Source organism: Lissotriton helveticus, chromosome 5_1, assembly GCF_964261635.1.
Source record: "Lissotriton helveticus chromosome 5_1, aLisHel1.1, whole genome shotgun sequence".
NCBI classification, from domain to species: Eukaryota; Metazoa; Chordata; class Amphibia; order Caudata; family Salamandridae; genus Lissotriton; species Lissotriton helveticus.
In genome coordinates this window covers 1,305,926,626-1,305,953,399 of record NC_136065.1, presented here as the reverse complement: position 1 = coordinate 1,305,953,399, position 26,774 = coordinate 1,305,926,626, and the positions used below count along the sequence as shown (strand labels likewise).

The window sequence follows — 26,774 nt, the reverse complement described above, 5'->3', positions numbered from 1 at the left end:
AAGCCTTGGCAACAGCAACCCACGCAGGAAGAGAAAAGATGCTTCGGTGAGGACAAGCAAGGTCCAGGCGATGGAGAGTCAGGGCACGTCTGGAGCAACCAGGGAAGCCCAAGGAAAGTTAAAGTTGCCTTCTCAGGGACCCACAGGTCAATGGACCAGGGATTGCGAAGGTACCTTGAGAGAAGACACAAAGGGGCAGCTCTTGGAACACTCGTTGAGTGTAGGCCGGCAATCTTCGGTGGAATTGCTGCTCGGGGTCTGGGCTACAATTAACCCAATGCACAGCCTCAAGGATTATCGAGAAGCATAGACACTTGCAAATGTGCATGGTGTCCAGGGGTTCCAGTTCCATGGTAACCACGAGGGCTACTGGTCTAAGCGTTGCTGGGGACTTGGGTGAGCCTCTGGGAAGTCTGGGAACCCACCTCCTGTGTTTCAAATACTTCGGAGTCCGGCGGGAGCTTCGGAGATGCAAACCGGTCAGATTCGTCTTTGGTGCCTGCCACGCAGGAGAGTAACTCCTTTACGCCAATGGAGATCCTTCAGTCATCTAGCGCCTTGTAGATTGTCAAAGTTCCAGGATTCAGTATTAGAGTTTCGTCCATGTAAATCTAAAGTCCTGTAGTCAGGGGTTCCTACTTTATACCCAAGGAAGGGGTGGGACAAACTCTGGGGGACCCACCTATGGGAGGGGTTGGAAAGAGGGTTGGCTACACCCATTTTCTTTGTTCAATTTCGCACTAGAGCAGGGCTGGTAGCGGTTTGAACTGGGATATGCACAGGGACACCAAATGTGCTCCCAGTGTAGACTTCAAAGCACTCTTGGAGTGAACCCACCCAGCCCCAATACACTAAAGCCTGTCTGGGAGGTGTGACACCTCCCTGTGACAGGGAACCTACTGTCCAGGTCTCCCCTTCCGGAGTTTCGTTCAGCAGCAGGAGGCCAGACTTGTGTCTGTGGCTGTGGCATCCATTTTGTGATGCCAGGGTTCTGTTAAGCTGGTACCGGGTGTACCGGTATGGCCGTGTTTCTCCCTCTAGGAGGGTGAAATCATACATCTGTCGCCAGTACTGGCGGGGAGGTATGATTGCAAGGTGTTTGACACCAAACACGACTTGTTTCCTTGCAGGCATCCCAAAGTTAGCATTTACCCTTAGGTTATAATGCACTTAAGAGTATATGGTCTGGCTGCATCACAGAACAACCCCGGAGAATAGAGTCCGAAGGCTGCAGAGGGGCCTGCTCATGCATGTGCACCCTCTCACACAAAACCCAGCACCCTGCCTTCAGGATTGATAAGGCCTGCCATAGGGGTGACTGATAGGTTTATATCTGTAGTGATATAAGGTAGATATAGGGAACCAATATCTAAGTAAGGGGTGCATTCACCACCTTACACAGGCTGCTGTAGCAAACCTGTTGTGTCATTTTGGAAGGCTGCCCAGGGGTGGCATAATACATGCTTCAGCCACTGGTAGGCCTCTGGGGTACCTATGCCCTTGGTACCTAGTGTACCATATACTAGGGACTCATAAGGGTAATCCAGTAACCAAACTGGAGTGTACCTAAAGTACATGGAATTATTTTTGAGAGAAAGCAGCTAGGCTGGGGTCCTGGATAGCAGGGCCCCAGCCAGACTAAAGTCGAAATACAGTGAAACATCAGCAAAAAGTGGGGGTAACTAAAAGAATCAGATCCTATTCTCCTACATTATTCCCATTCAAGGGGCTGCATACCCCCTGTAGTAGATCTGGAGCCAAGGCAGGAAGGGAGGGTCACTCTGCACTTCAAAGCTTTCTTTGAAGTCTACCCCACTTCAAAGGCACAACTAGGGTATAAGTACTAGACCTCTGACACCATAACTTCTGGACCTGTGACCACTCTGCCAAGAAGAACTGCTGTGCTGCCAAAAGGACTGCCACTCTGTTGAATTGCTACTTTGCTGGACTATTGCCTTGCTGAGCTGCCCTGCTGCCTGTTATTCTCCTGCCTAGGTGAAAAGGACTGGACCTGCATCACTTTGAACCCAGACTCGCACAAAGGGCTTGCTGGCTAGCCTCCTGTTCTAAGTCTCAGGGATATCAAAGATCTCAACAACCCCAATCTGCATCTGGACTGTACAAACTGTGAGTCTGCCCTGCTGAGTGGTGACACCACCGCCCATGATCCTTGGAAGCGAGCCCCAAGGTGAAACCACACCCAGAACCCAAGCATCCTCATCGGAAATGGAGCATCTTTGCCTTTGTATGAGTCTGAGACAGCGCATCCTCGCCTTCGCATTGGGAGGACCCGGTGTATCACCTTCAGAACCAGCAAATCGTGTTCACAATCAAGGCATTACCTACTGCGGGAGCAGCAGCTGCGCTTCGCATTCGGTTCTATTGCTTCACACTCAGAATCAACGCATCGCCGCAGCTGCGTGGAGAACATTTTATTACCTTTGTTTTGGGATTTTGCATTATCCGCATAATGATAAAGGAGCACTTGAGATGACAAGGTACATAAAATCATTATACCCACATCCAGTGTCAGAGCTAACAAATTTCCATAGGTCAGGAAAGTACATTACAATAATGATTACCAGATAGTAAATCATACATGCACTCTGCCCCATAAATGACATGCCTGGAGCCCAAATCCTCAGGAGTGGCTCCTCCCTTAGAGCTGAGGAGCGGCACCCTACTGACTAAAATGTCCCTAGAAAATCCCCAGAGATAAAAAATAAAATGGTAATAAAGTTAATTTATTACCATTTTATTTTTCACCAACACATCCGGAACCGAGCGCCAGGGTGGGGCCATTGCTGTTGAGTGGCAGCAGCAATGGAGTGGTGGGCTGTGCATTTAAATTTGTCACTTTGGACAGTTGTCCTGCAACGGCCAGTAAGATAAGTTTAAATCTCTCTAACACAGCTGTCTTAGACAGCTGGGTTGAGAGCAAGCACAGGGCTCCAGTGCCCTTAAGACTGCTGAGAAAGGCCACTTCCTCCAATCCTGGTCTTTCTCTCACGCTGGTTAACATGAGAGCAGCGCCAGGATTACTGGTAAGGGGAGTTGCCTGGAGCCTGGATCAGAGAAGAAGAACACTAGAGCAAAGAGGTCATGTCATGCAGCAAGCAAGGTAAGTGTCTATTTATTTTATTTATCTTAGTAGTATTGAGAGTGTTTAATCCTGGTCTCTCCCATGGCCATTTCTCTCATAGTCTCAGGGTGCAGGGTGGTACAGTGTTTCCCCAGGTCTCTCCCCTGTTTACTCCCACTACGTATCTTGGTACCGAGCGGGAGAGTGTTTCCCCGGGTCGCTCTCTCCCCTGGCTCCGCCCTCTGTCTCTTGGTGCTGCCCTCTCTGTTGTTTCCCTGGCCTCCCTGCTCCCGGTTTCTGGGAGTAGTGTGACTGTGCAGCGCCTTGAAGACCGTGAGAGCACATACAGAAGGAGCAGCAATTCACTGCAGCTCTCTGAGGCTCCGTAGCTCGCATAACGCAGAAGCTAATTCCATTAAGTCTGTGATGCCCAGAGGGAACATTTAAACCTACCCTGCTCGGTGGACAAAGGCCGCTTTAGCTCATTGAAGGTTGCACTGAGCATGGAGCACAGGCCGCTGCAGCTCCTTGAAGCTGCCTAAAGCAAGGAGCACAGCTGCTGAAGCTCACTGAAGCCCTTGCTGCCTATACAACATACACCACTGCAGTTTCTTGAAGTCCTTCCGGGCTAGAGAGCACAAGCCCCTTGAACCTTGCGCCAAGCAGTGAGCAGAAGCCGCTGAAGCTCCTTGAAGTGCTTGCTTCCTAGAGAGCAAAAACCAAGCAGGTCCTTAAAGCCTGTGCTGCAGAAAGAGTAAAGGCTGCTGTGGCACTCTGAAGATCGTCCTGCCTAGAGAGCACAGGCGGTACAGGTCATTCAAGCCCATGTTGACTTGAGGACAAAGACTGCACAGTTCCTTGAAGGCTGCGCAACTGTGGCTGCCAGGGGCCCACGCAGGGGGCCCCTATTAGAGGGTGCCGCCTTAATGCCACAAGATGGCACACAACTACCCCCTAGTGTTTGGGACCCTCCATGGGTCGGCGCGCCCTGCATCATCTCCGGTGCGCCTGTGGGCGGGGAACCAGGTATATTTACCTACCTCCTCCACCCACCTGGCGTTCTCTTTGTGTCAAGCTTCGGGGCATTGGTTTTCCGCCACTGAGATAATTTGCTTGGGGTTTCCAGGCATGCGTTGGCACAGCTTGCAGAAGAAGCTGCGGCACAGACTAGTGGAGGTGACTCCACTCCGAACATTCTGGTCATACACTTGGGAGGCAATGATTTGACTTTCCTGGTAGGAAGTCCCTGCTGCAAGAGAAGAAATCCTCCATGTGTAAGTTAAGTAACCTATTGGGGTCATGCACATGAAAGTAGTCAGATATTACCCCACGTTTAGTGTGGCAGGGGGCCCGGTCAGGGGAGGCCATGGAAACCTCACGCAGGAGAGTTAACAGGGCCATGCGCAAATTTACCAAACAGAGGGGTTTTGGTTTCATTAGGCATGGGCTGTTGCATGCCAAGTCCACGGGGTGCTTTGAGGAGGATGGGGTCCACCTGTCTAGAGTAGGCATAGAAGCTAGATGTTCATGTCTGAGAGAAAAACAAATTTTTTTTATGAAGACCCTCACCCACCAACCTAGTTGGTGGCACGCTTCATCATCGGGTCCCACCTAAGGTGCAGAGTGCACCTCGGGTGTGCTTCAATGCATGAATACAGCGGAGCGGGCTTTTGTGCAGTGAGAGTGCAGTGAAGTGAATGGGTGTAGATTAAAAACTGTCCAATGGGTCCAGAGCAGTTAAGGACATTTAATTGCAGGCCCTTGGGAGCATTCAAACAAAACGGCGGATATATGTAGAGGTTAGGTTATGTCTCCTATATCCTATGAGGTCTACATGTTTCAGCCAGCTTAGAAGGTGTGCTGGCTTTCTTCAGGACCTATGTGTGTGGTGAAATAGTGGTGGTCAAGTGTAGCTTGTTGGACCAATATGTTTCGCATGTGCTAAGATGCGTTTATTGAGAGAGGAGGTTTTCCTCAGGATGCTCAATTGTTTTGGTTTGATATGTACTTATGAACCAGGGGAAGTGGACTAGTCCTCATTTTTCCTTCCTCACTCGCTTGGTTATATTATTAGAGTAGGCATGGACCTGTTCCTGTTGGACCTGGGCGACGCCCTGGAATCAGCAGGTTGTAAGTAGGAATGCCTGCCTTGGTAGGGGGCCCTGGGTGTGACGGGGCCACACCCAGAGCTGTGGCAGACGTACAGCGTGATCCAGAGGCTGAATGGTACACAGGGGTACTCTCTTCAGGAGCACAACAAGGGTGCAAATGCCAAATAGTCCCAGGAAGTCCTTATGCCAGGACCCTGGAGGAACGACAGCACCCCGTTAGTCCTACGGGCAGTTGTAAACCTGAGCAACCGCGGCCTTACCTGGATACGGTACGCCCCCTCAGGTGGCATGAGTAAATAGGTGGACTGGCGGTCCACAGGTGATAAGGGGTACCCCTTAAAATTGGTGAGCACCAATTGGTTAAGGCCACGGTGCAACTTGGCTCTTCAGGTGGGCAGGGCAGCTTAGGTGTGTCTCTGCTGCCTACCCTTGGATCTCTCGTAAGTTGACCCACCATGTTAGCATATTTCATTATGCAAATAATACTGCAGCAATGTTTCTCCACGAACAAGATGTCTGGTGTGTTTATTTATCGAGAGATTGCTGTATTTGGGGGTGGGTGGGGTCGCAGGCACCATCTACAGTAAGTCACACCACCACACATTCTTAGCCCTCCGTAAAATGAGCAGTTGCGGCCAGCACAGGTAAGAGCGGTGAGGCGGGGCAGGCTGGGGGTTGAGGAAGGTGACTTATGACAGGATAAGTTAAATTAAATAAAATAAAAAGCAAAGCTCTTTCCTTGCGCTAGGGGCATCGTTGAAGCGGCAAGCGCAAGGTAAGTGGTTTTATTTTTTTAACATTTCATTTAACTTATCTCGTCGTATGCCGACCTCCTGGACTTCCACCCTACCCAGCCCCCCATTTTTTACCTGTGCACTGCCACTGAAAATGAGGCGTTACCGTGGGCTAGCCAATCAAGATGTGTACACCAAGTGTATGAATCGTATACATGCTGGTACGTAGCTCTGTGGGTGTGGGCATGGTATGTAACCTGCTACAGAGACAAGCCATCTACTGCAACATATCTGAGTAAAGGGGCTTTTAGTAAGTCATTGTGAGAAGTCCTACGTTTTCATGCAGGAGAATGTCATGACACACAGACCTAAACGCACACGCATTCACACACTCTGTCCATAAAAAAGACATCATTTAAATGGGTCATGTAACAAAATATTGTGTCTACCCACCTCATCAAACTACCTATCACATACCTCACACTTACCACTGTCCATTAGGCCTCCCTCAGGCACCTTGTCTGTCGTGTACAGTCTCACAAGCCATATCCCAGCACTACTGCAGGGAAACCTTAAGCTACCCCCATTTCACTGAAAAAAACACATCCATTTATATTTGGGCCCTGCATGTCGTTGTACCTCAATGACATGCCCAATAGAAGTCGAAGGGAGCCCTTGCAGTCCCAAAACAGCCAATACACACCCCACACTAAAGGACAGGCATCAGTCAACAATGAATGCTGTCTGCAGTAAGAGGCTATCCACACCACCAACCCCACAAAGTCTCAACTTGTATGCTGCAACTAAGACACCACAAATCCAGGTACACATTTAACGTCACGACCCCTGCACATCACTATTACCCTACACACCACCAAGTCAGTAGGCAACCACACCCCTACCATGAGGTATTGTGCACAGAAACCTGGACAAGATGCAGTAGTCACCAGCTTCCAATAATAATTGACACATTCTTGCTCCTGTCCTCAGCACAATTAACTCATCAGAATAGTAGGGTCCTAAAATTCCAACAGACCTTCACAGCCCCAAAGCTTCACACATATCACATATCAAAAGCCAATGTCACCTAAAGAGACTGCACCAAATCATTGGCAAATACAACCAAGGGCACATCTGAAAAACCTCTGGGAGGATATCAACCACGCCAATGTCACCTAAAGAGACTGCACCAAATCATTGGCAAATACAACCAAGGGCACATCTGAAAAACCTCTGGGAGGAGATCAACCACACCATCTAAAGTACAAAGCATGAAGTTGAGGCAGTGTGACACTACACAAGATAGCACATGCCCATACACAACATTGGCAGCAGATTTGGTGAATCAAGCATATCTGGGACAGTCAAATGCATCACATAGTCCCACCCATGTGTGGGCAAGTGTAATGGCTACATAGGATAGCAAATACATCTCTCACAGCTACAGGCAGAAGCACTAGCCTACACACAGATAAATGGACACAATGCAAGCCAAACACAAACAAAAGTAAGACAACCTGCTTCCTCCATGTGTGGAAACACAAGCATCTCAATCCAACACACAGCATACATATCACAGCTACATCACTGGGAGAAGGCCAGCACAATTTGGCAGACATCTGCCAAGGTGAAATACTTACCCAACATAAACCTACACAATGCAATGGCACAACCTGAAGGTGTTGATTCCACACATCAACTTCATTCACATATCCCCTCGTCCACGATATCTCCTGAACAGGTGCAAAGCTCAACTCACAATCACCAGTGAGAAAGGACCACTTATTCCTACCACCTAAGTACACCAATGTATTAGTACCAACTGAAGGAAAGCATCACTTCTTTTGCATGATGATTAATGATCAACTACGGTAATAATCAATGTGCAAACTTTATTGGATTTCTTTTTAATGAAGGAGAATGTCCAGTCCAATGCAGATTTGTGGTACATGATTTTGCTGTACCACATAACGTGCCTGACTGACACTGCCAGGGAAACCTCCTTAGGAAGGGGCGTTAGGTGGACAGTCCAGGCACCTCATAAACAAAAACTCCCTGGTTATATATAAAAATAGCCTTTGTATTGTACCAAACACATTAGATAAAAACACACACTTTACAATGTGCCAACAGGCACGGGCAGAATTTACAGGGGATATATGTACAGGACAGGGCCACATGGACCACCGTCAGAAATAGGCACTTTTAACACTAGAATACTTGTGGAATTAGCACTTAGACATAGAATATAAAATCACTGTAGCACAAAATAGAACATAGAGCACACAACCAGTAATCACTGGTAACAGGCAAGTACCACCTACGCAACCCTAATCACCTTAGGAGAATGTCACGCAGGGAACCAGGACCTCACTAGTACACCTATACTAGTAAAAACAACCACCTAAGCATCACATACATTCAGAGGTATAAAACATTACACATGATGCAGCAATCACATTAGGCAGGTAAATCACAATTTGCGCAAGGATCACATAGGGCATAAAATATGTACCCCACGCAAGGGCACAACACCAGAACTGTCCCCCCAGGCCAACTGGCCTCTCAGGGGCTAGGACGCCCTGTGTCCCAAATGTCAGGGTCCTAAACTGAGCAGCTGCCCACTAAGTGCTGGGCAGCTGTATCATCTCTTCTGGGCTCTAAAAAAACAATGGGGCTCAAGACAACGTGGGGCCTGAAGCCTCTCGTGGGCTCTGCAACAAATATGGCCCCCTTAGACCCTCGTGGGCTCGAAAGAAATGTGTCTTCACTGGGGGGAGCGGCCCGCTGCCAGCTGGGGCCGCTCTACCACCCTTGATGCCCCTCAAAACGTCCTCTCAGGGGACTTGAGATGTAATTATGCCTCCTTAAGCCTCGGGGGCTCTAGAACAATGATGCCGCTTGGAGCCTCTTGGAGGCTCATCAACAAATATGCTGCCACGAGCCTCCGCGGCTCGAATTATTAATGCCCTGGAGCCTCTCAGGCTCGTCACACAAATATGCCCCTGGAGCCTCTCAGGGCTCCTCAACAAATATGCCCGGTCGTTGGAGTCCCTCCCTGGGGGACTCGAAATCAAGTAAGGCCCCACGGGCCTCCCAACACTATGGGCGTCACACTGGAGGGGAGGGGCGGGCACCGGCAATGTGCCCCCGATGCCCCCCTCTCCTTCCGCAGACACTCACTGGGTCTTCGCTGCGGCTGGGGCTGGAGAGCTCCGTCTCCTCGGGGCTCTCCGACGTCGCGGCCTCCTCTCGCTCTCCGGGGCTCTCCTTCGCTCTTGGAAGCCCTCGGGGGGGGGGGGACGTCGGCATTCACTTTGGCAAGGCAGGAGCACGGAGTAGGCTCCAGACGCTTCCTGCTTCTTCTCGCGCTGGGGCAGCCAATCACCGCTCAGGTCGCCCGGCGAGCCTCCCGCAGCCTCCACCAATGGCAGCGTGGCTCCCGGGTGACGTCAGCGGCTGCTCCCTCGGCTTCTCCTCGGCCCCGGTGCTGCGGCGGTGATCTCGGGGGCCCAGACGAGGGGTGGGCTCCCTCAGTCAATTAACAATCACTGCCGGCATGGTCCCTGGCGGGGTGGGCACCCGTCAAGGGTCAAATTAAAAGAAGGAACCCGGCAACATGCGGCGTGGGCAGCCGCGAAAGGGGAAATAAAGCGCTCCGAGCGCTAGGGGCAGGTCCAGCGCTCCCAGGCGCTGCAGGCTCCAGAAAAGTAAAAGTAAAGCACTTTTTAGGCGCTAGTGCCCCCAAAGTCCTGCACAAAGTCCTTCAGGGTGTGGGGGGGCAAGGCTGGGCCCAGAGCCAGCTCACAGGGTCCTTCTAGGCAGGGAGGCTATCCCTAGTGGCGGTCCTCCAGGCGCCCAGCAGCAGCCCACCCTCAAGAAGAGGATCCAGGAAGAGAGAACATTTTGTAAGAGGTCACAACCTCTTTGTATACAGTAAATCCCTTTGTCTCGGGGTGCAGGGTGGGGAAAAACCAGTCGCAGCTGGTTTTGGAGCACTTTGTTTTCCTCAGCCACCCTTTCCATTCACTAGGCAGGCTAGGGTCATTAGACGCACCACAGGGGGCGGGGCCAGCATTGTGTGGGGAAAGCCCAGCCCTATTCAGGTCCCAGGTGTACTTCTCCCTCACATCACTCATGCTAATCTCAACACTCACCACCGGGGAAGACCCATCATGACTCATGGAGCCAGGCTCACCAGCCAATCACAAGCCAGACACAAATTACACAAACATGCCAACTTCTAGAAGTGCCACTTCCACACTAGACACAATCATGCCACACACATCATTGCGCAGTATTTAATCACACAAGTCCACACATACCGAACTCGAGCCTGCACACCCCACGCATAAGGAACTACCAGGGACACATACATTCTCCATGCATTCCTATGGGAGGGCAGGCCAATGTCACCACACCCAGTCAGAGTGCGCACGCACTTTCAACTGGGACACAGTGAAAGTGCGCAGGAGCCAAAAATCACTACCACTAGGTCACCTTAACAAGCAAAAAGTTCAGGGGTGAACCTGCCAGAAGGGCTAAGTCCAACAGTGAGTATGTATGTAGTAGGGCTGCTGAGGGAGGTCAGTGTCTGGTTGGTAGGTGCATGCATGCTAATCTTCCTGTGTTTTGGGGCCAGTGTGGTGCTTGTGAATGTTGGTGTCTGCGTATGTCTATGTCTGTGTTTTGGCGGGACAGGTATGGTTAACAGGACTTGGGATGTTGAAGAGTCAGGTAGAGGGATGGAAGGATGACTGAGGGGGAAGGATGTCATCAGTGAGGAGGCCATCGCCTGAAAAGATCTCTGTAAAGCAGACATGCTACTGTGAATACCCTCGAGGAACTCCAGTCTCTGTGTCATTACGTTGGACTGCTCCGGGAGGGTACTCAGCAGTGCAGTCTACCCAACGGAGATCTACCTTAGGAGGGAAATAGCCTCCTCACTCAGGGCAGCTGGGGGGATCGGGGCTGCGGATGAGGTGCCTGGGGTGAAGGATACCTCACGCCCCTTAAGGGAACGGATGTGGACAGCTTTGTGGGGAACAGCAGGGAGGGTGGAGATGGAACAGGTAGCGGCCAACAAGGGTGGTGTTAACACAGTTCTTGTGGGGTCCACTTCCACAACAGAGGTACCACTGGAGTACGACTCCAGCGAGGATGACGATAACGAGTCTGTATCTTCCAGGGCACGCCCCTCACCATCCGAGACTGTGACTCCGCTGCTGTCAGTATCCTGACCGGAGCCACTCTGTCCAGCTGCCTCCCCAACATCATCTGAACGATCTTCTCTGCCTGGATCGGTTGATGCAAAAATAACATTGGAAACAGCTGTAAGTCATATGGGCATGCTCATCTCACACACATCTCTACAACTGCAACATCAATGTGGCACACACAACTGCAACAGAATGGGCCAGTACAACGTGCACTGCCACAAGGGAGCTTAAGTTACACTGTCAGTTCAATCACATATCTCCATGGTAAGAGACCCCTATCACATCTAGGGACATCCCTAATGCACATTGGTCTTGTTGGCAACACCATCACCACACTATAGCTACACATCACTGTCACGTATTGCAATGCCTAGGATGTACAGCTACTTACTATCAATTGTAAAGGAGGAACACCTGTTACCGTCATAGAAGACACATGATCAGCATACACTATAAGCACACACTTAGACTAGGCCTCAACAGTGTTCAAAATTCCACACATAACCAGACAACATCAGTGTTTCAAATTATCATCTACTTCATGTGATCCCAACATCAACATTTGACAAGCTTACTACACACAACTACACAATATCACATATCTGCCCTCGATAAACAGGATGTGAGACACAAATGTGACTCCACAGTCCATGACAAATATAGCCCCAACAGTAGCCCATCACTAAAGAGCGAGGACACCAATATAACGTTGGTAACTCTAAATCACACATGACACACTGTTTGGGTGCACACATACCCACAAGATAATAACATTGCCCTTCAATCATCTGCCAATACATGCCTAGCCCACCCACTCTCACACACAAACATGTATAGATGAATAAAATGGGACATGTCCATGGGCAGAAGAAGACACACAATACCTCACAACTACACATACCATGATGTGACCAACAATACACATGGCACTACTGTACATTCATACATCACAATGTCCAACATACCCAGCATTACAAGGCAAAATCAGGATATGTGCCTGCGTCCACTGGCCACTTACTACCATGGCACATGTGAGCACTTCCAATGACAAACAACACATCTTTGGTAGATCAACTGCCTTAACACATATGAGAATACTATCCTGAGTGGGACTTCTGTCACATACATCATTACCCATGTGTAGCTATAATACCACATCACTAAGCCATGTGACGGCTTAACACTGATCTTTTTTCATCAGCTCTGATTCTGCAGCACTAAACAAACCCCAAGCCCAAATTACAGATAACTATCTCACAATCTTCCCAAGGTATTACACCCATCAGCATCAAGAGTGGAGTCACCCACATCCCTTGTGTAGAAATACCTGCCTGGAAATGGAGGACAAAGTCAGAGCACAATGTTAGACTCTGCACAACACTCATCTCCTCCTAGCTGCTGTTGAGTCTCAACTGCCCAACAACCTCCATATAGGCCACCGACAGTGCATGGACCATCAGGGGAGACAAGGGCTTGCGCACGCCACAGAGACATGGGGAGGACCTTCCCAGCTTATACTCGCCGATGTTGTGGCATCTATGTCTGAAGTCCTCTCACCTCCTGTGACCGTAGACGCTGCACCGCTTAGACTCCCAGGTCCCGCACTTTCCAGGCAATGGCTTCCCACAATGCTTGCTTTTGATGGATATTGACCTGCACAGAAAAAACATCAACCAAGACTATGTCACTGATTGCTGACAGCAACAATGCTACAATCACACACAACTATTGCTGACACCTAGCACAATGATGTGACATCTCCACATATTGCACATGAGTCGGCCTTACATCAATGTCACCATCATATGAGGCATAAAAAAAACAAGTATTTGTGAAGCGCAAATTAATAGCCCGTAAGGGTCTTTAGGCGCTGGGTAGGTCAAGTGAGCTACTGCCCAGAATCACATGATGCTGAGCTGATCTGCCGTAGGCGCTGGGGAGCGAACCGTGAGCCCAGCGCTTCACAACCGCCAGATACACATGAATCCCAAAAAATATAGGCCATGGACTGACACATTGCAGTCAGCTGTGTGTAACTGAGGCAACACAATATCAGACAAATCCCATGATGGGTTGCCCACTTGGGTATGTCTGTACACATCCAGTACCCATCTGGCACATTCACACAACCAGCATAACCCCCACGGGCAGCCTGACAGTCAACAAAATGTACATGACCAAAACAAGAGACACAAGGTCTGTCCCCGCCTGTGCCATACTGGGAAGCAATGGCTATGTGTATAACCTAAAGGTGAAACAATGAATGTATTTCAGCATCTAAAATCACTCCGATACTTGTACAGGATATACCCCCTGCCAACACTGTCACAGGAAAGACACCCCCATATATCATTAAATCCATCTGCAATTAACAAGTCTGAATGAGGAGGAGCACCACACAAGATTTTGAGGGCACACATAGCCTAGGATAAGTCCTGTCAAACATGAACATGAGCAATAGACCAGTATTCACTCGGCCTTAATATTTGTAAGAACAGACCAGATTACCATTCTGGACGGATTTTCTTCTAACACATATCATCACGGTTTGGGACAACATTGAAACTCCATGTTCAAGGGCTGCCAATATTCGACACAACCATCGTATAACATGTACACAAGAATGGGAGAGAGCACTGTGGGGAGGGAGTCTGAATGGGAACATGCAGATCAAATTCATTACTCCAGGTTGTTACAATGGACTCACATGACCAGGCCCTACTAATTATGTAACCCTGCCTCTGTTATGTGAAAGGATGTGCCTAAACTTGCACAATCCCTTGGCAGCTGCACCCAATGTTCTCACAACACACTACATGTATCCAGCAATAAGTAAGTACACAGGCTACTTATAGGTACATGTGTCCCTCCATATGTAATTTCAGCTAGGTCACCATTGCCATGTATGTTGTCATTAACATGGTGTAACGTGCACTGATCGCAAATGCTTCAGCATTCCATCTACACACATGCCTGATGTCATCACCATCTTCACATCACAGGACACTTACACAGAACAGACAGTGAGCCAAAGACCCATGAATGACCTGCATCATGGCCACAAAGTAAAATCCTTACGTCCAGCAACAATTTTACCCTGGCAAATCATTGTGCGTGCTAACGAGGACTGATCAATTCATAGATAAATGCCACTTCTCTCTCTAAATGACATATATGTGTCACATGTATGCTAACACATATCACATGACACATAGCACACATGTTCATCAACTCATACCGTGACACAGGAAAGCATACATCCAAGGAAATTGAAATTGCCGAGTTGATGTACAAACTTGATCCTCTGCTGAGCCATACAATTGTTCATAAAGAGGGAGGACCTCTTCTACAAGTTTTTCTAGCTTTTTCGGATAGAATGCCGGGGCCTTCTACCCTTTTGAACGGGACAGGATGGCACACAGAGAAAGCAAAAGCAGCAGCAGTTGAGGAGGTCTGTATAGCAGCAGTGCCAGAGGCAAGTGAAGGGGTCAGGGCACTGTCACAAACTAATAAGCCACATACAGATCCTTAGTCATGCCAGCACCCGGCCATTGAGCCGTGATTGGATTCCACTAATATCATTCAACAGGAAGTGCAAATTGCGGTCAAGACCGCCTTCCACGTGATAAACATCCGCTTGCATGATTTGAAATACAAATGAACGCTAAGCAAGGCCACAGAGTGAACATCATGAGATCCACTACAACACAATACCCTCAGCCATGTACAGACATGTCCACTAATGTTTTTACATTAATCCCTGGGTAAAACCCGTCCACCCACTGATGTTCACTCAATTGCCTCTCATGTTCTCATCCACTCCACCATAAGTAGAAGCACCTTGCTGACGGCAGGTATGGTGTGCAAATCTCCATACCTGAGATAGGTATGTGTTGCTCTATGAATCAGTAGATCTACAACACATACCACACTGAGTTGCACACAAGCGGTGGTCAGTTATTGAAGAAATCCACTGTAATGGTGTCAGCCATGAGCATCCTGGATGTATGAGATGAACTAAAAATTGCAGGGGTTTCTGTGCACAATACTGTTACATTGTTCGCTCAGCATTGTTGTCCCAGCTGCCCCTCGCACACATTACAGGACATATGTAATGCATATATATGCTTAGCCTTGCTCATTGTCTACACTGTATATCACACCCTCCATTTCAACTCCAGACCTACTACTCATGTAAGTGAACACATCACAATGCATGGCACAAACTGAAGGGAATCCTAGGAAATGATGTCACTCATTAAAACATGTGGTTCATGTACAGCGTGGAGGGTTAGGTCCACCGCCAACGAAGCATTTAGCAATTAAACAGCATGTGCCCTGTAGAAGTGTGTTTCGCATACAGATGGTACACATTTGAACACCATCTACAAAAATGAAGTGTGCGATTGTGTACAAATGTATAACAAACATAGTGGGTAGTGACTTTGTACAATATGGAGTTTGGCTTAGTTTATTTATTTTGTAGCTTGTAGAGTGCACAGCTGCCCCTCAACAGGGGTGTCCCGGCGCTAGCAACGGAGACAGAAAGGTGAGGGCTGGTTGTAGGGTGCCTCAGGGTGCTAGGGAAGACCAAAGAGCGAGGTCTTCAAGGATTTCCGGAAGGTAGATTCTGAGTTGGACTTTCTGATGTGTTTGGGCATGGAGTTCCACAGTGTCGCAATTCGGACGGGAAAAGACCGTCCTCCTAGCCTGGCCTTTGCGAAGGGATTTACGGAGTCTCTTCCTTAGGTAGTGAGGGCCCATGTTACTAACTGCTCTGTAGGCAAGTGTCAGTGCCTTGAATTCCGTTATCCTTTTAATAGGCAGCCAGTGGAGACTACGTAGATGGGGGGCAATGTTCTGCCGAAGCAGGACGTTTCTGATAAGCCTAGAGGCTGCGTTCTGTATAGTTTGCAATTTCCTAATCAGGTAGGCTGGCAAACCCAGATACAAACTATTTGTGTAGTACAGCTGTGATGTGATCAGCAAATGGACTATTGTTTTCCTGCAGTCCATAGGTAGGAGATGAAGGAATCTCCGTAGAGCCTTCATTTTCCTGAAACATGACGAGGAAATATGGCCTATCTGGGTCTTGCATAAGAGGGTGGTGTCGAATTTGAACCCTAGGTTCCTGGCAGAGGAGACCGGAAGAGGAGGATTAAGCTCAGATGGCCACCAGAGGACAGATTGTGGAGGGGATGGCTGATTGAAGAAGAACACACGCTGTTTATCATCAGCGTATGAGATCACATTTACACCATGTTGCGCTACAAGTGGGGCAAGGTAGATATTAAAAAGAATTGGGCTAACGGCTGCGCCCTGAGGGACTCCACAGATCAGGGGGCGAGGGGAGGAGGTATGAGGATGCAGCTGTATTCTCTGGGACCGGCCCTCAAAAAGGAGCTGAACCAGGCTAGGGTGGTCCCCATCACTACCAGCTGCCTGAGCCTGTCTAGGAGGATCCTATGAGACAGCGTATCAAACGCCGCCGACAGGTCCAGCAGCACCAGCATTGCATAGCTACCCTTATCCAAGGTCTTCCGGACTGTTTCTGCTACTCCAAGCAGTGCTGTCTCTGTGCTATATCCTGATCTAAAGCCGGACTGGGAGTCATGGAGAAGTTTTTTGGATACTAGGAAGTTGGATAGTTGTTTCTGCACTTCTTTCTCAAGGATCTTGGCTGGTACTGGCAGGAGGGAGATGGGTCTAACATTTTTCAGTACTGTTGGATCAGCATATTCCTTCTTGAGGATAGGTTGAATGGGTGCAGTTTTCCAAATGGAAGGTTATGTGCCTGATGTTTGAGATGGGTTCCAGAGTAGGTTTAGCGAAGGATTGAGCAGTGGGGCAAGTAATTTGAAAAACCTGTCCGGGCAGGGATCAATTGGAGATCCGGATTTCATTTTTTCCAGCTGCATGAGGGAAGTATCAGGGTTAAAAGGGCTGAATTCAGACCATTGGAAGGGAAAGGCAATGGTATGCTTGGTGGTTCCCTGCAGGGAAATGAAGCGTACATGTCTTGGATCTTCTCCTGAAAGAAGACCGAGAGGTCTTCACAAAGAGTGGCAGAGGGGGATGCTTGGCTTTTCATCGACCCTGGTTTAATAAACCCTTGGAAAATTTAAAAAACTTCTTTAGCAGAGTTGTCTGACGATTTAATTTGATTGGCAATACGATTCCTTATGGAATTGCGTTTTAGCCTGTAGAATTGTTTTAGTGCTGTTCTGTGAGTGTTTTTCGCTTCTATGTCATAGGTTTTTCATCGGATCCGCTCAAGCTTCTTGCAACGGCTTAGTGAAAGGGCAATACACATACGTGGACACAAGTACACATATGTCCCAACACCTACAGTCCTATGTCCATCCAGCCAAGTGTGGGAATGAAAGCACACATCTCCAACATGGCCACTACATAATTATTTCTGATTCTGAAGCATTCATTGGTCAACATTGTTGATGAGCTACATTGACTTACACCATATGAGCTTCCAGTCAAGTACATGTTTAGCAACAGCTACATTTTTGGGACTATTGCCAGGCTCCAGTGGCATCCAACATGCATTGACAACAACTTCAAAAAGACCACCTCAGCTAAAACAACTCCTGATGTTCAGACTGCACGTCACCATGTTATATGCCTATTAAGGTCATTCTCTACATTGCTAAGTTAGCATGAGCTCTGCTGCCATGATGCTTCTTTTGTGCAGGTTACTACATGCTTTAATTTCGAAAAGCTTTGTTTGTGCCTTTCACGTGCGAACGGTCTGCTTTCTGCGTTCTCTGCTATTCCTGGAGTTTAGGCTGAACACGATGTCCAAGGTCGATGAACATGCCCCTTGTTATTCTGTTCTGGTCAGTCCCTAGCACCTAGACAAAACATGCTTAACACAGTTGCAATGCTGAAGACTCGTGCTTTGATATTACTGGGATGCATGTTGTTCACACACACTTGGAGGGAAACCTTTCCTTGGAGAAGAGCTATGCTGTTCCTATGATGTAAAGCCACTATCTAGGCTCTAAGGTAAGGAGTCCGCTGACAAAGCCCAAAGATCTTCCTTGATATAATAAACTTCAACTTACCAAGTATGTCCTCATGACTATAGATATGTCACCTGTGTCAAAAAGCAGTTGTCCCTATGACCAATGTTGCACCAATATTTGGCCAAGTTGGACTATTACATACAAATGTGCTGAGCCAACATGACTCTAGATGGTTATAGATGGCTATAGGCAGCAGTTACATGTACCTATTACATCGATTTGGATGTGAAATGCATAGTTTCAAAAAGTACGTATTGGCAGGGCTGAGACCAAAGCAATCACAGCACCAGGTGTAGGATGAAACACTTATTGTAATGATGTAAATGACACACATGTATCATGATTATGTACCCCTTACCAATACTCCCACTTCCATACATGTGCATGTCACATACATAAGTACTAGCACCTCACCAGCATGGTACTTCACAATGTGGGACAGTACTGTCAATCCTCTGACCATGTGTGTACTCCGCTATCCATCTGCATCAATTGTCTAGCATAGACTGCAGTGATAAATTCTGTGCGAGTCACACATCCATGTCAATACAACCCTGTCACTGATGAGGCGTGACATGCATGTCCATCATCAAGCACATTTGTCATTTACGCTGTGGCCATAATCTCAATTTGTGAGGTTGCCAGTGGGGCACTACATATAATCAGGGAACTGGTTTAATGCACGTGTGCCAATGCTGGCAACCAAATGACATGTTGCAAAAGCCAAGCAGACCTGACCATGAAGACTGCTCACGCTCCAGCTAGTTGTGATTGACGTTTCCTGTAACACTTAAAAGGTGGTCGGGCATTAGGCATCATGCGCAGCACACTACTCAACCCCTCCAAGCTGCTGTTGGACTCTCAACAACCCATCTAGCCCTGGGTAGGCCACCACCAGGATACAGCCCATCATGAGAGTCGGGGTCCGGCCCGCACACTTATGATGTGGGGAGGACCTCCCAAGCATGAACTGTTCAATCTTGTGTCAACTCCTTTGTGGGTCCTCCCACCTCTTGCGGCAATGAACGATGCATCGAAGATAAGACTGCCATGGGCCTCATATTCCGGGTGATGGCTTTCCAATGGCGCCCTTGAGATGGTGGCGACCTAGATAGATACAACAGAGGGAGCAAATGAGTGGACAGGCCCTACTGTGGTCACATATGTAGCATACATGTTTCGACATTGAAATAACATGTCCCAGTGGCCCTGGGATTTTTGTACAGGTCAAGAGATTTCATTGATGGACATGCACACAGACATAGATATCTATCTAATCTTTGACATGTCGAAATGATGCATACATGGAAGTTTGGCAGACGTCAGCCTTGGTAGGGCCATCTTAACTTACATTGACACATGCATGCAGTCAATTATGCATGGCACTGACTTGGGAGATGGTGGAAGTCTGACCTAATGTTGTTTATAGTGTGCAGCCGTTGAATTATGAAAACATCATCCAACATAGCCATGTCATTGATTTTGAGGACAGGACCTTAAGTCAGTGTCTGTACTTTCCACTTGACATTGATGAGCAATTAGTCTGCCTGGGGCATGTACAGTAACAGACACCAGTGAGCTGCAAGCATCATTCCCATCTTACCTGCTCCTCTGGTGAGCCATATAGCTGACCATACAGCGGAAGGACCTCTCCGACCAAGATTTCCAAGTCCTCTGTAGTGAAGGCAGGGGCCTTCATACCTCTTTGGCCTGGTACTGTTACTCTCAGAGGTGGCACACAGCAGGAGATGGTGAGGAGGTATGGATAGCAGCAGTGTCTGTAGGCAAATGAGTCTGAATTTGAACCGCAGCGTATTTGTACGCCGCAGATGCGCCCATGGGCATATATTCCCACAGCCATTGGAAAGCTGCAAGCTCATCCCCCAACGTTTGCCTGTGGGAAAGACCACTGTGGAAGCAAGCATCAGAACAGCGGACCTCGACCACCGGCGTTAGACGCCTCTAGTAGTTATCATCGCTAAGTAAGCCTGCCAGCATCCTAGCAGTCGTATGTACTTCTTTACGAACTGCCATTTTAGCGATTTTGGAACTCTGAAATGCTTAATGTACAGAACCATGACGTCAACATCATGGTCACATAGACCTACACATTGCACAGGCAGTAAACACATGTAATGGCCGCTGCTACACGATTTCTGTGTCCAGCTGTATTGTGCACATCTGTCATATGTGTCTGCTAATCGTATAGGAACTGCAGCACTGACACAAGTAAGCGACGGCACCTTATGCAACAGTGTACCTACTTGGATATGAAGTTGCCCAGAATCCAGTGGCATCCGTGGTAAAATGTCAGCTTGTCAATCAAGGGCAGTTCAGCTAAGTTGAACTGACATGGTGTCACATGTGTTGTCCTATATGTTGTTTAGAATGTGCTGTCACAGTACATTTCCAACACAGCTGACACATATGTTACTCATCTGACTACCTTCACTTTACATGTTGCTTCTGTCTCTTACCTAGGTACCCTAGGAGGAGGAGACAATTGCCTCTGCTTTATCACCCTTTCCAAGACCTGCGGGTCATACAGACTCGACATGTCATTCATGGATACCGTTTGGATCACCAGACAATTTTGGACCTGACTGATCACCTTAAGCCAGACATATCACCTGAACTTAAAAACCTACACAATATCACCTCACTTGTGAAGGTGTTCACCATCTTGCATTTTTTTGCCACAGGTACTTTCCAATTCAGTTGCCACATCTGGTGGGATGACATAAGCGATGTTCAGTATGGTGCTCACAGAGGTGCTTGCAGCTCTGTTGAAACAAGTTGGCACTAACATCCTGTTTCCACTGCTTAAGCATTTGGCCACTGTGAAGGCAGATATGTTTGGGCTTGGTCACATCCCACATGTCATTGGATCCATAGATGGCACATATATTGGTTTGGTACCACCACACACCCGTGAGCTGGTATACCAAAACAGGAAGCACTTTCATTCCATTAACATGTAAGTTGCCTGCCTGGCAGATTTGTACATCACCGTTGTCTGTGCCAAGTACCCGGGATCTGCATATGACAGCTTAATACTATGGAACAACAGCATTCCACAGCTGATGTCACTATTCAGACCGGAGAGGGCCTAGCTTGTGGGTAAGTGTTATGTGTGTAAGCTCTGCAATGTGTAATGTCAAGCAAGGTGTTCCAAGTGCATGTGGTAACATTGCGCACTACTATATTTCTGACCTCTAGATGTCTCAGTGTATCCATGCATGCCACGGCTGTTCACCCCGCTGTGAAATCCCACAACCCCAGGGGAAGTCCTCTACCAAGAGGCTCATGGCAGGACACGTCGGCCAGTGGTGTGGGCTTTCGGGCTCTTGAAAGCAAGATTCCAAAACCTGGACAAGAGTGGTGGAGCCCTCCTCTACTCACCTGGGAAGGTGTGTCAGAGCATCGTGGCCTGCTGCATCTTACACAACATTGCCCAAAGACACAACGTCCCTCTCATTGATGACGATGAAGGACACAAAAACCCATCAGGTGGGGACCAAGAAATGCCACTTCGAGAAGGTGATAGCGAGGAAGATGAAGGTGAAGATGTCAGACAGCACCTTATCCAGACCTACTTCTCACAATAGCAGGTATGTTGTAGGAACCTAGGATCTGCTTTCATGGTCACCCTCATGTTTTATTGGTGTCATTATATTTTTCTGGCTAGTTTTTCTGGGATCCTGCTAAGTAGGAACCCAGTCTCTATGCTTCCATGGACATGGTGTGCACTTAGGTACGACCTGGTTGGCTACTGGTGTACCTAGATACATTCATAGTATACTGTATTAAGGTACCCAGGGCAAAGGTACACAAGGGGTCTACGTATTATGTCTATGTATTATGCCACCCATGAGAGTCCACTCAAACTGTGACTACAGGCCTGCCATTGCAGCCTGTGTAAGCTGGTGCTAGCACCACTTACGACAGATATAAGCTTTCTTGTATCTGAGGTCACTACACTTAAAACATATAAGTTACCCCTAAGGCAGGCCTTTCAATCCTGAATGCAAGGTGCTTGATTCTAAGTGTGAGGGTGCACCTGCATGAGTGGGGCACCCCTACAACCTTCAGGGTCCATTCTCCCGGGTTGCAAGTGCACCAGCCATAATAACATATAGAGTGGCCATGCATCATTATGGGACGACCATCTCTAAACTAGCTGCAACAAACAGTGTCATGTTTGACATCAAACATGTTAGAATCATACCTCCACACCATAAACGGTGTGAGAAGTATGATTTCATGCACTGTAAAGCTCCTCTAGGAGGCCTCAGCGCTCCCGGTGCCAGTCTTCCATAACTGGACGGCAAGCTAGGGCTGATGCCGGCCAGAGACACAATTCTGCCCTCCTGCTGCTGAGCCAAGCTCGAGCAGGGGAAGGCAGAACAATAGCTATCTTGTCACAGGGAGGTGTGACCACCTCGCAGCCAGGGTTTAGTGTATTGGGGGAGGGTGGGGGTGCTTTCCAGCGCCATTGAGACTGCTTGAAGAGCACATTTGGCGCCCTCCTTGCATACTCCAGTTCAAACCAGTTCAGGGAGCCATTGGCTACCGTTCTGGCATGAAACTGGACAAAGGACATGGGAGTATCTACCCTACTGTCCGACCCCTCCTCTGGGACGGACGCCTGAATCGTCCCAACCCTTTACAAAGGGTACTTAAGGGCTTAGCTAAGGGTGGGTCCCTAGATGCATCATGGTGTGGTATATAAATAAATAATACCGGATCTATTTTTGGATGAATGAATGAATAACAGATAGCTCAATAAAATAAGAGTCAAGATTCGAGGTAGTAGGAGTTTCTGCAGGTTTATTACAGCATAAGGACAGGATCAGGACAACCTGCATAGGAACAGGGGTAACAGGGCCCAGCAGGACAACTGGGGCCCAGCAGCTGCCGGGGCTTGATCTGGGATGAGCGCGCTAGCTTTTAATAACAATACATCAACTTATATACATAGCGCAAACACATAGTATTACATTGCAGTAGGCGTAGCAGTGGGTGGAGCAGAAGGCGTGACGCGTAGCAGTCGCGAAAGATAACAGTAAAAAGGGGTGTAACTGGGAGTATACTTAGGCATGTGATGAAAACGTAACAGAATATGTCATGAATGGGCGGAAACATAGGAGGGGGCTACCTAAGGAGCCGGGACCTCTAACCTAATGGTGCGCGTAAACTGGCAATGACGTGTTACTAGGAGAAGCTGGGGGCTACGAACTCTGTGCTAGGAGCAGAGACTTGAGTCTGGAGGGTCGGAGCGACATGTACCTAAACCCTATCTGGTATCTGATGTTTAGGGAACATGTTGATATAAACTAGGAGTCATGAGGGGAAAAGCTAACTTGACTCTAAGACTGGACCATGCATTATTCTACATGTAGTGCGTGATGAGGAATATTAAATGACCATTAATACAGTATTTCTCTAACGTGGAGACGAGAAGGCTAGACAATGACGGAAACTATTGATGCAGTTCAGTAGCTCAGGAATGCAAAGAAGGAGGACTGAACTGATAGCTGGAATCATAACATACTCTTGGCAGACTCAGAGGCAGAGCCAAGCTGCACCGGGCACTGCGAGGCAGGAAGTAAGTGAAGGGTCGAGGATACAGGTGGGGGCTGTATCGCTCCTCAGCGAGGCTTTCAGGAGACAGGAGCTGAATCTGATGTCCGGGCCCTTTTGAGGCCTGGAAACGGGGACTTTATAATGGAATAACGTGCACACTGGGAAACGTGGCAACATTACTTTACATAGGCCTGATATTCGTAGTATTCACGAGGACTGGAAAATGACATATCAGAGGTGGACACAACTGTAATTGCGTCATTAATCAGACATGGGGAATAACATATGCATATTGGTCATGCACACATAACATATGATGGATGAGGCGTAGGGACACAGAACATGGCAAAATTTACTTTTCCACATTCCCTCCTTGTCACTACGTTTCCATCAGGAAACATCAATTTTCATGATACCATCTATCATTTCATACAGTACCATTTGCTCGTCTCGAATTGTCTTGGAACGGGATTTAGAACGGGGCTTGGGACTAGGAATACAAGAGGTAGCACACATGCTGCAAATCGCAGGGCCACATTGTATACAGAGGCAGCAGCTAAATATGATCGCTACTGCAATACCTAGAAAGGACAGGACTTTCCATCCCCAGACGGAAATTATATTCCAGAACCAACCGGACCATGTCCAGGTGCCTGGATCTTGGTGTAACAGATGGGCAATTTTATGGAGTCTGGTTATAGCTGAATAAACAGACGGCGCGTTATTTGGAATGAAAATGCAGCAACTGGATCCGATGACTCTACAGGCCCCGCCCCTATCGGCCAGTATGACGTCAAGGACGAGACGATTTTGCAAAACGACAAATCTCATAGCAGATTGTTCTTCGGTTAAGTTACCTAGAGCAGAGGCAGTCTCATTTACTACAGCTTCAAGGGTTCTGGTTAACCTACGGATCAGTTTACTATTCTGGACAGGTCCTACAAAGAAGAAGAAACCTTTATTGAAATCTGTATACTGTTCTAGAGTAGTTTCAGTATAATCGACAATTGGGGACTCCCTTCTATGTCTAATGTGTACTAGATGTGTGTTTCTGTGATAATCAGATGGGGCTAGGAAAACAGGTGGCAGTAGGAAGGCAATGTAACAGGTTCCCTCCCAATCGAGGGGCAGACGGACATATGCAGTTTGACCACAAATAAAATAAGAATGACGTGAAGCTTTGAAAACAGATTTCCCACTGTCACTATACTGGACAACAGTAGTACATTCACTATGACCTACATGTATGGTACCATAATTACGGACACATAATTTGCCTTTGACAGGTAGTACTGAAATAGCAGGTAAGTCTGGAGTAGTATCAGACTGAACATTCAGGACCATGAAATTCGACGAATAATTACCTAAATTATATACTTCATTTTCTAGATCTAAACCTGTTCTGTGGGGGAGACCTTGCTTGTCTGGAAAACATGTACTGTTAAGAAAAGACATATCTGTTGCGGATGACGTTAACGTGGACCATGCTCCACACGAACCATTGTGTGAGAATGGATAAGGAAAGAGTGGCAGGACTCCCTTCGGTGTCTGGAAAGGGGGGAGTCGACCACACACCCAACAATTAGTGGCATTGCTGGTCTGGTGTGAATAATGTAACATACGGATAAATGTGTTGTTGCGCATAGCGAGGCGGTAAGAATATTCGTGAGGAGGCAGATCACTAAACGTGTGCTCTACTGTAGCATTAGCAGACATATTTACATGAGGAACGGGAAAATACAAATAGAACGCATAGCTGGTGCAGGAAATCATTATGCTGATGAATAATACGAAACTCAGAAAAACGATACATCTGATTGAACTTTGACTGACTCTCTCACTATGGGGGTCTATTTTATACATGTCAGAAACAGTCTAACCGTTTCACCTAGGGGAGGACTTATACAATCAAACTGACTGACTTATTTTACTAGACCTGAGCTTTAACTTATACTCCTGTTGCGGAGTTTTCTCTAACAAGGGAGGGGTTGTAATAATGTCTTGTGCGGGACAGTCCTTAAGAGCAATATTCTGGCAGTCCTTCAAATCCTGGGAAATGTTTTTAGAAACTGGTTTCAGTCCTTTAAAAAGTTTAACATGAGACAGGTGGATCCATCCTTTTCTGCCTTCCAACTTGACGGCAGTACGGGTGGTCAAGAGGACCTGACGTGGCTCCTTCCAACGTGGTTCCAGCGGACTTGATCTGTCGAAATTCCGGACCATCACTAGGGAGCCTGGAACGATTTCATGTGGTGCCACCTCGGTATTGTCTGGAAAGGTGGCAGCAACCTGTGAACGACATGAGTTGAGGGCAGATATCAAGGAAGCTAGGTAATCTGTCAGCATATTACATGAAACATCAGTAATACTTCGGGGTCTAGGAGTACCCCACATATTAGGGGGGCGGCCAAATACGACCTCATACGGGGACAGACCTGATCTGGAATGTGCGACCATGCGCATATAAAACAAAGCGACTGGCAGAGCTACTAGCCAGTCCACACCTTTTTCTTTACAGACTTTTGCAATACGGATTTTCAGGGTCTGATTATGTCTCTCTACGAGACCGGCTGCTTCAGGATGGCGTACACAATGGAACTTCCACTGGTACCCTAACAACAGGGAAACGTGCTTCATTAACTCTGAGGAGAATGGCTGACCGTTATCAGAATATACGACTCTAGGGAGTCCATATCTAGGGAAAAATTCACGAACCAACTGCTTGGCAGTGGTCGCGGCTGTGTAATCTGGAACTGGATATGCTTCTGTCCACCTGGACAAAGCGCATACTACTACAAGGACATACTTGAAACCTCGACATCGCTCCATCTGAATATAATCCATCTGGAGGACCTCAAAAGGGTGGTCAGGGGGCTGGAAACCACCTTGTTCCACCGGGACACTTTTACCTGGATTAAACTGACAACATATCATACAGGTACGGACTTTCTGTTTGGCTGCAGCTCGTAAATGCTTGTTGAACCAAATGTTCTGGATACTAT

General features: G+C 47.9%; 1 protein-coding gene across 4 annotated transcripts in view; it reads right to left on the bottom strand.

Annotated features, from left to right (window-relative positions):
* LOC144755338 (SRSF protein kinase 3-like) overlaps positions 1-26,774 on the bottom strand; it is a 1,366,259-nt gene that overhangs the window by 290,104 nt on the left and 1,049,381 nt on the right. For 2 of the 4 annotated variants that reach the window (XM_078644145.1, XM_078644144.1), the window contains exon 16: positions 12,704-12,799. The exons of the other annotated variants lie outside the window; for them this stretch is intronic. In XM_078644145.1, the coding sequence (XP_078500271.1) occupies positions 12,704-12,799 (96 nt within the window). The remainder of the gene's footprint in view (positions 1-12,703; positions 12,800-26,774) is intronic. 4 annotated transcript variants of the gene reach the window in all.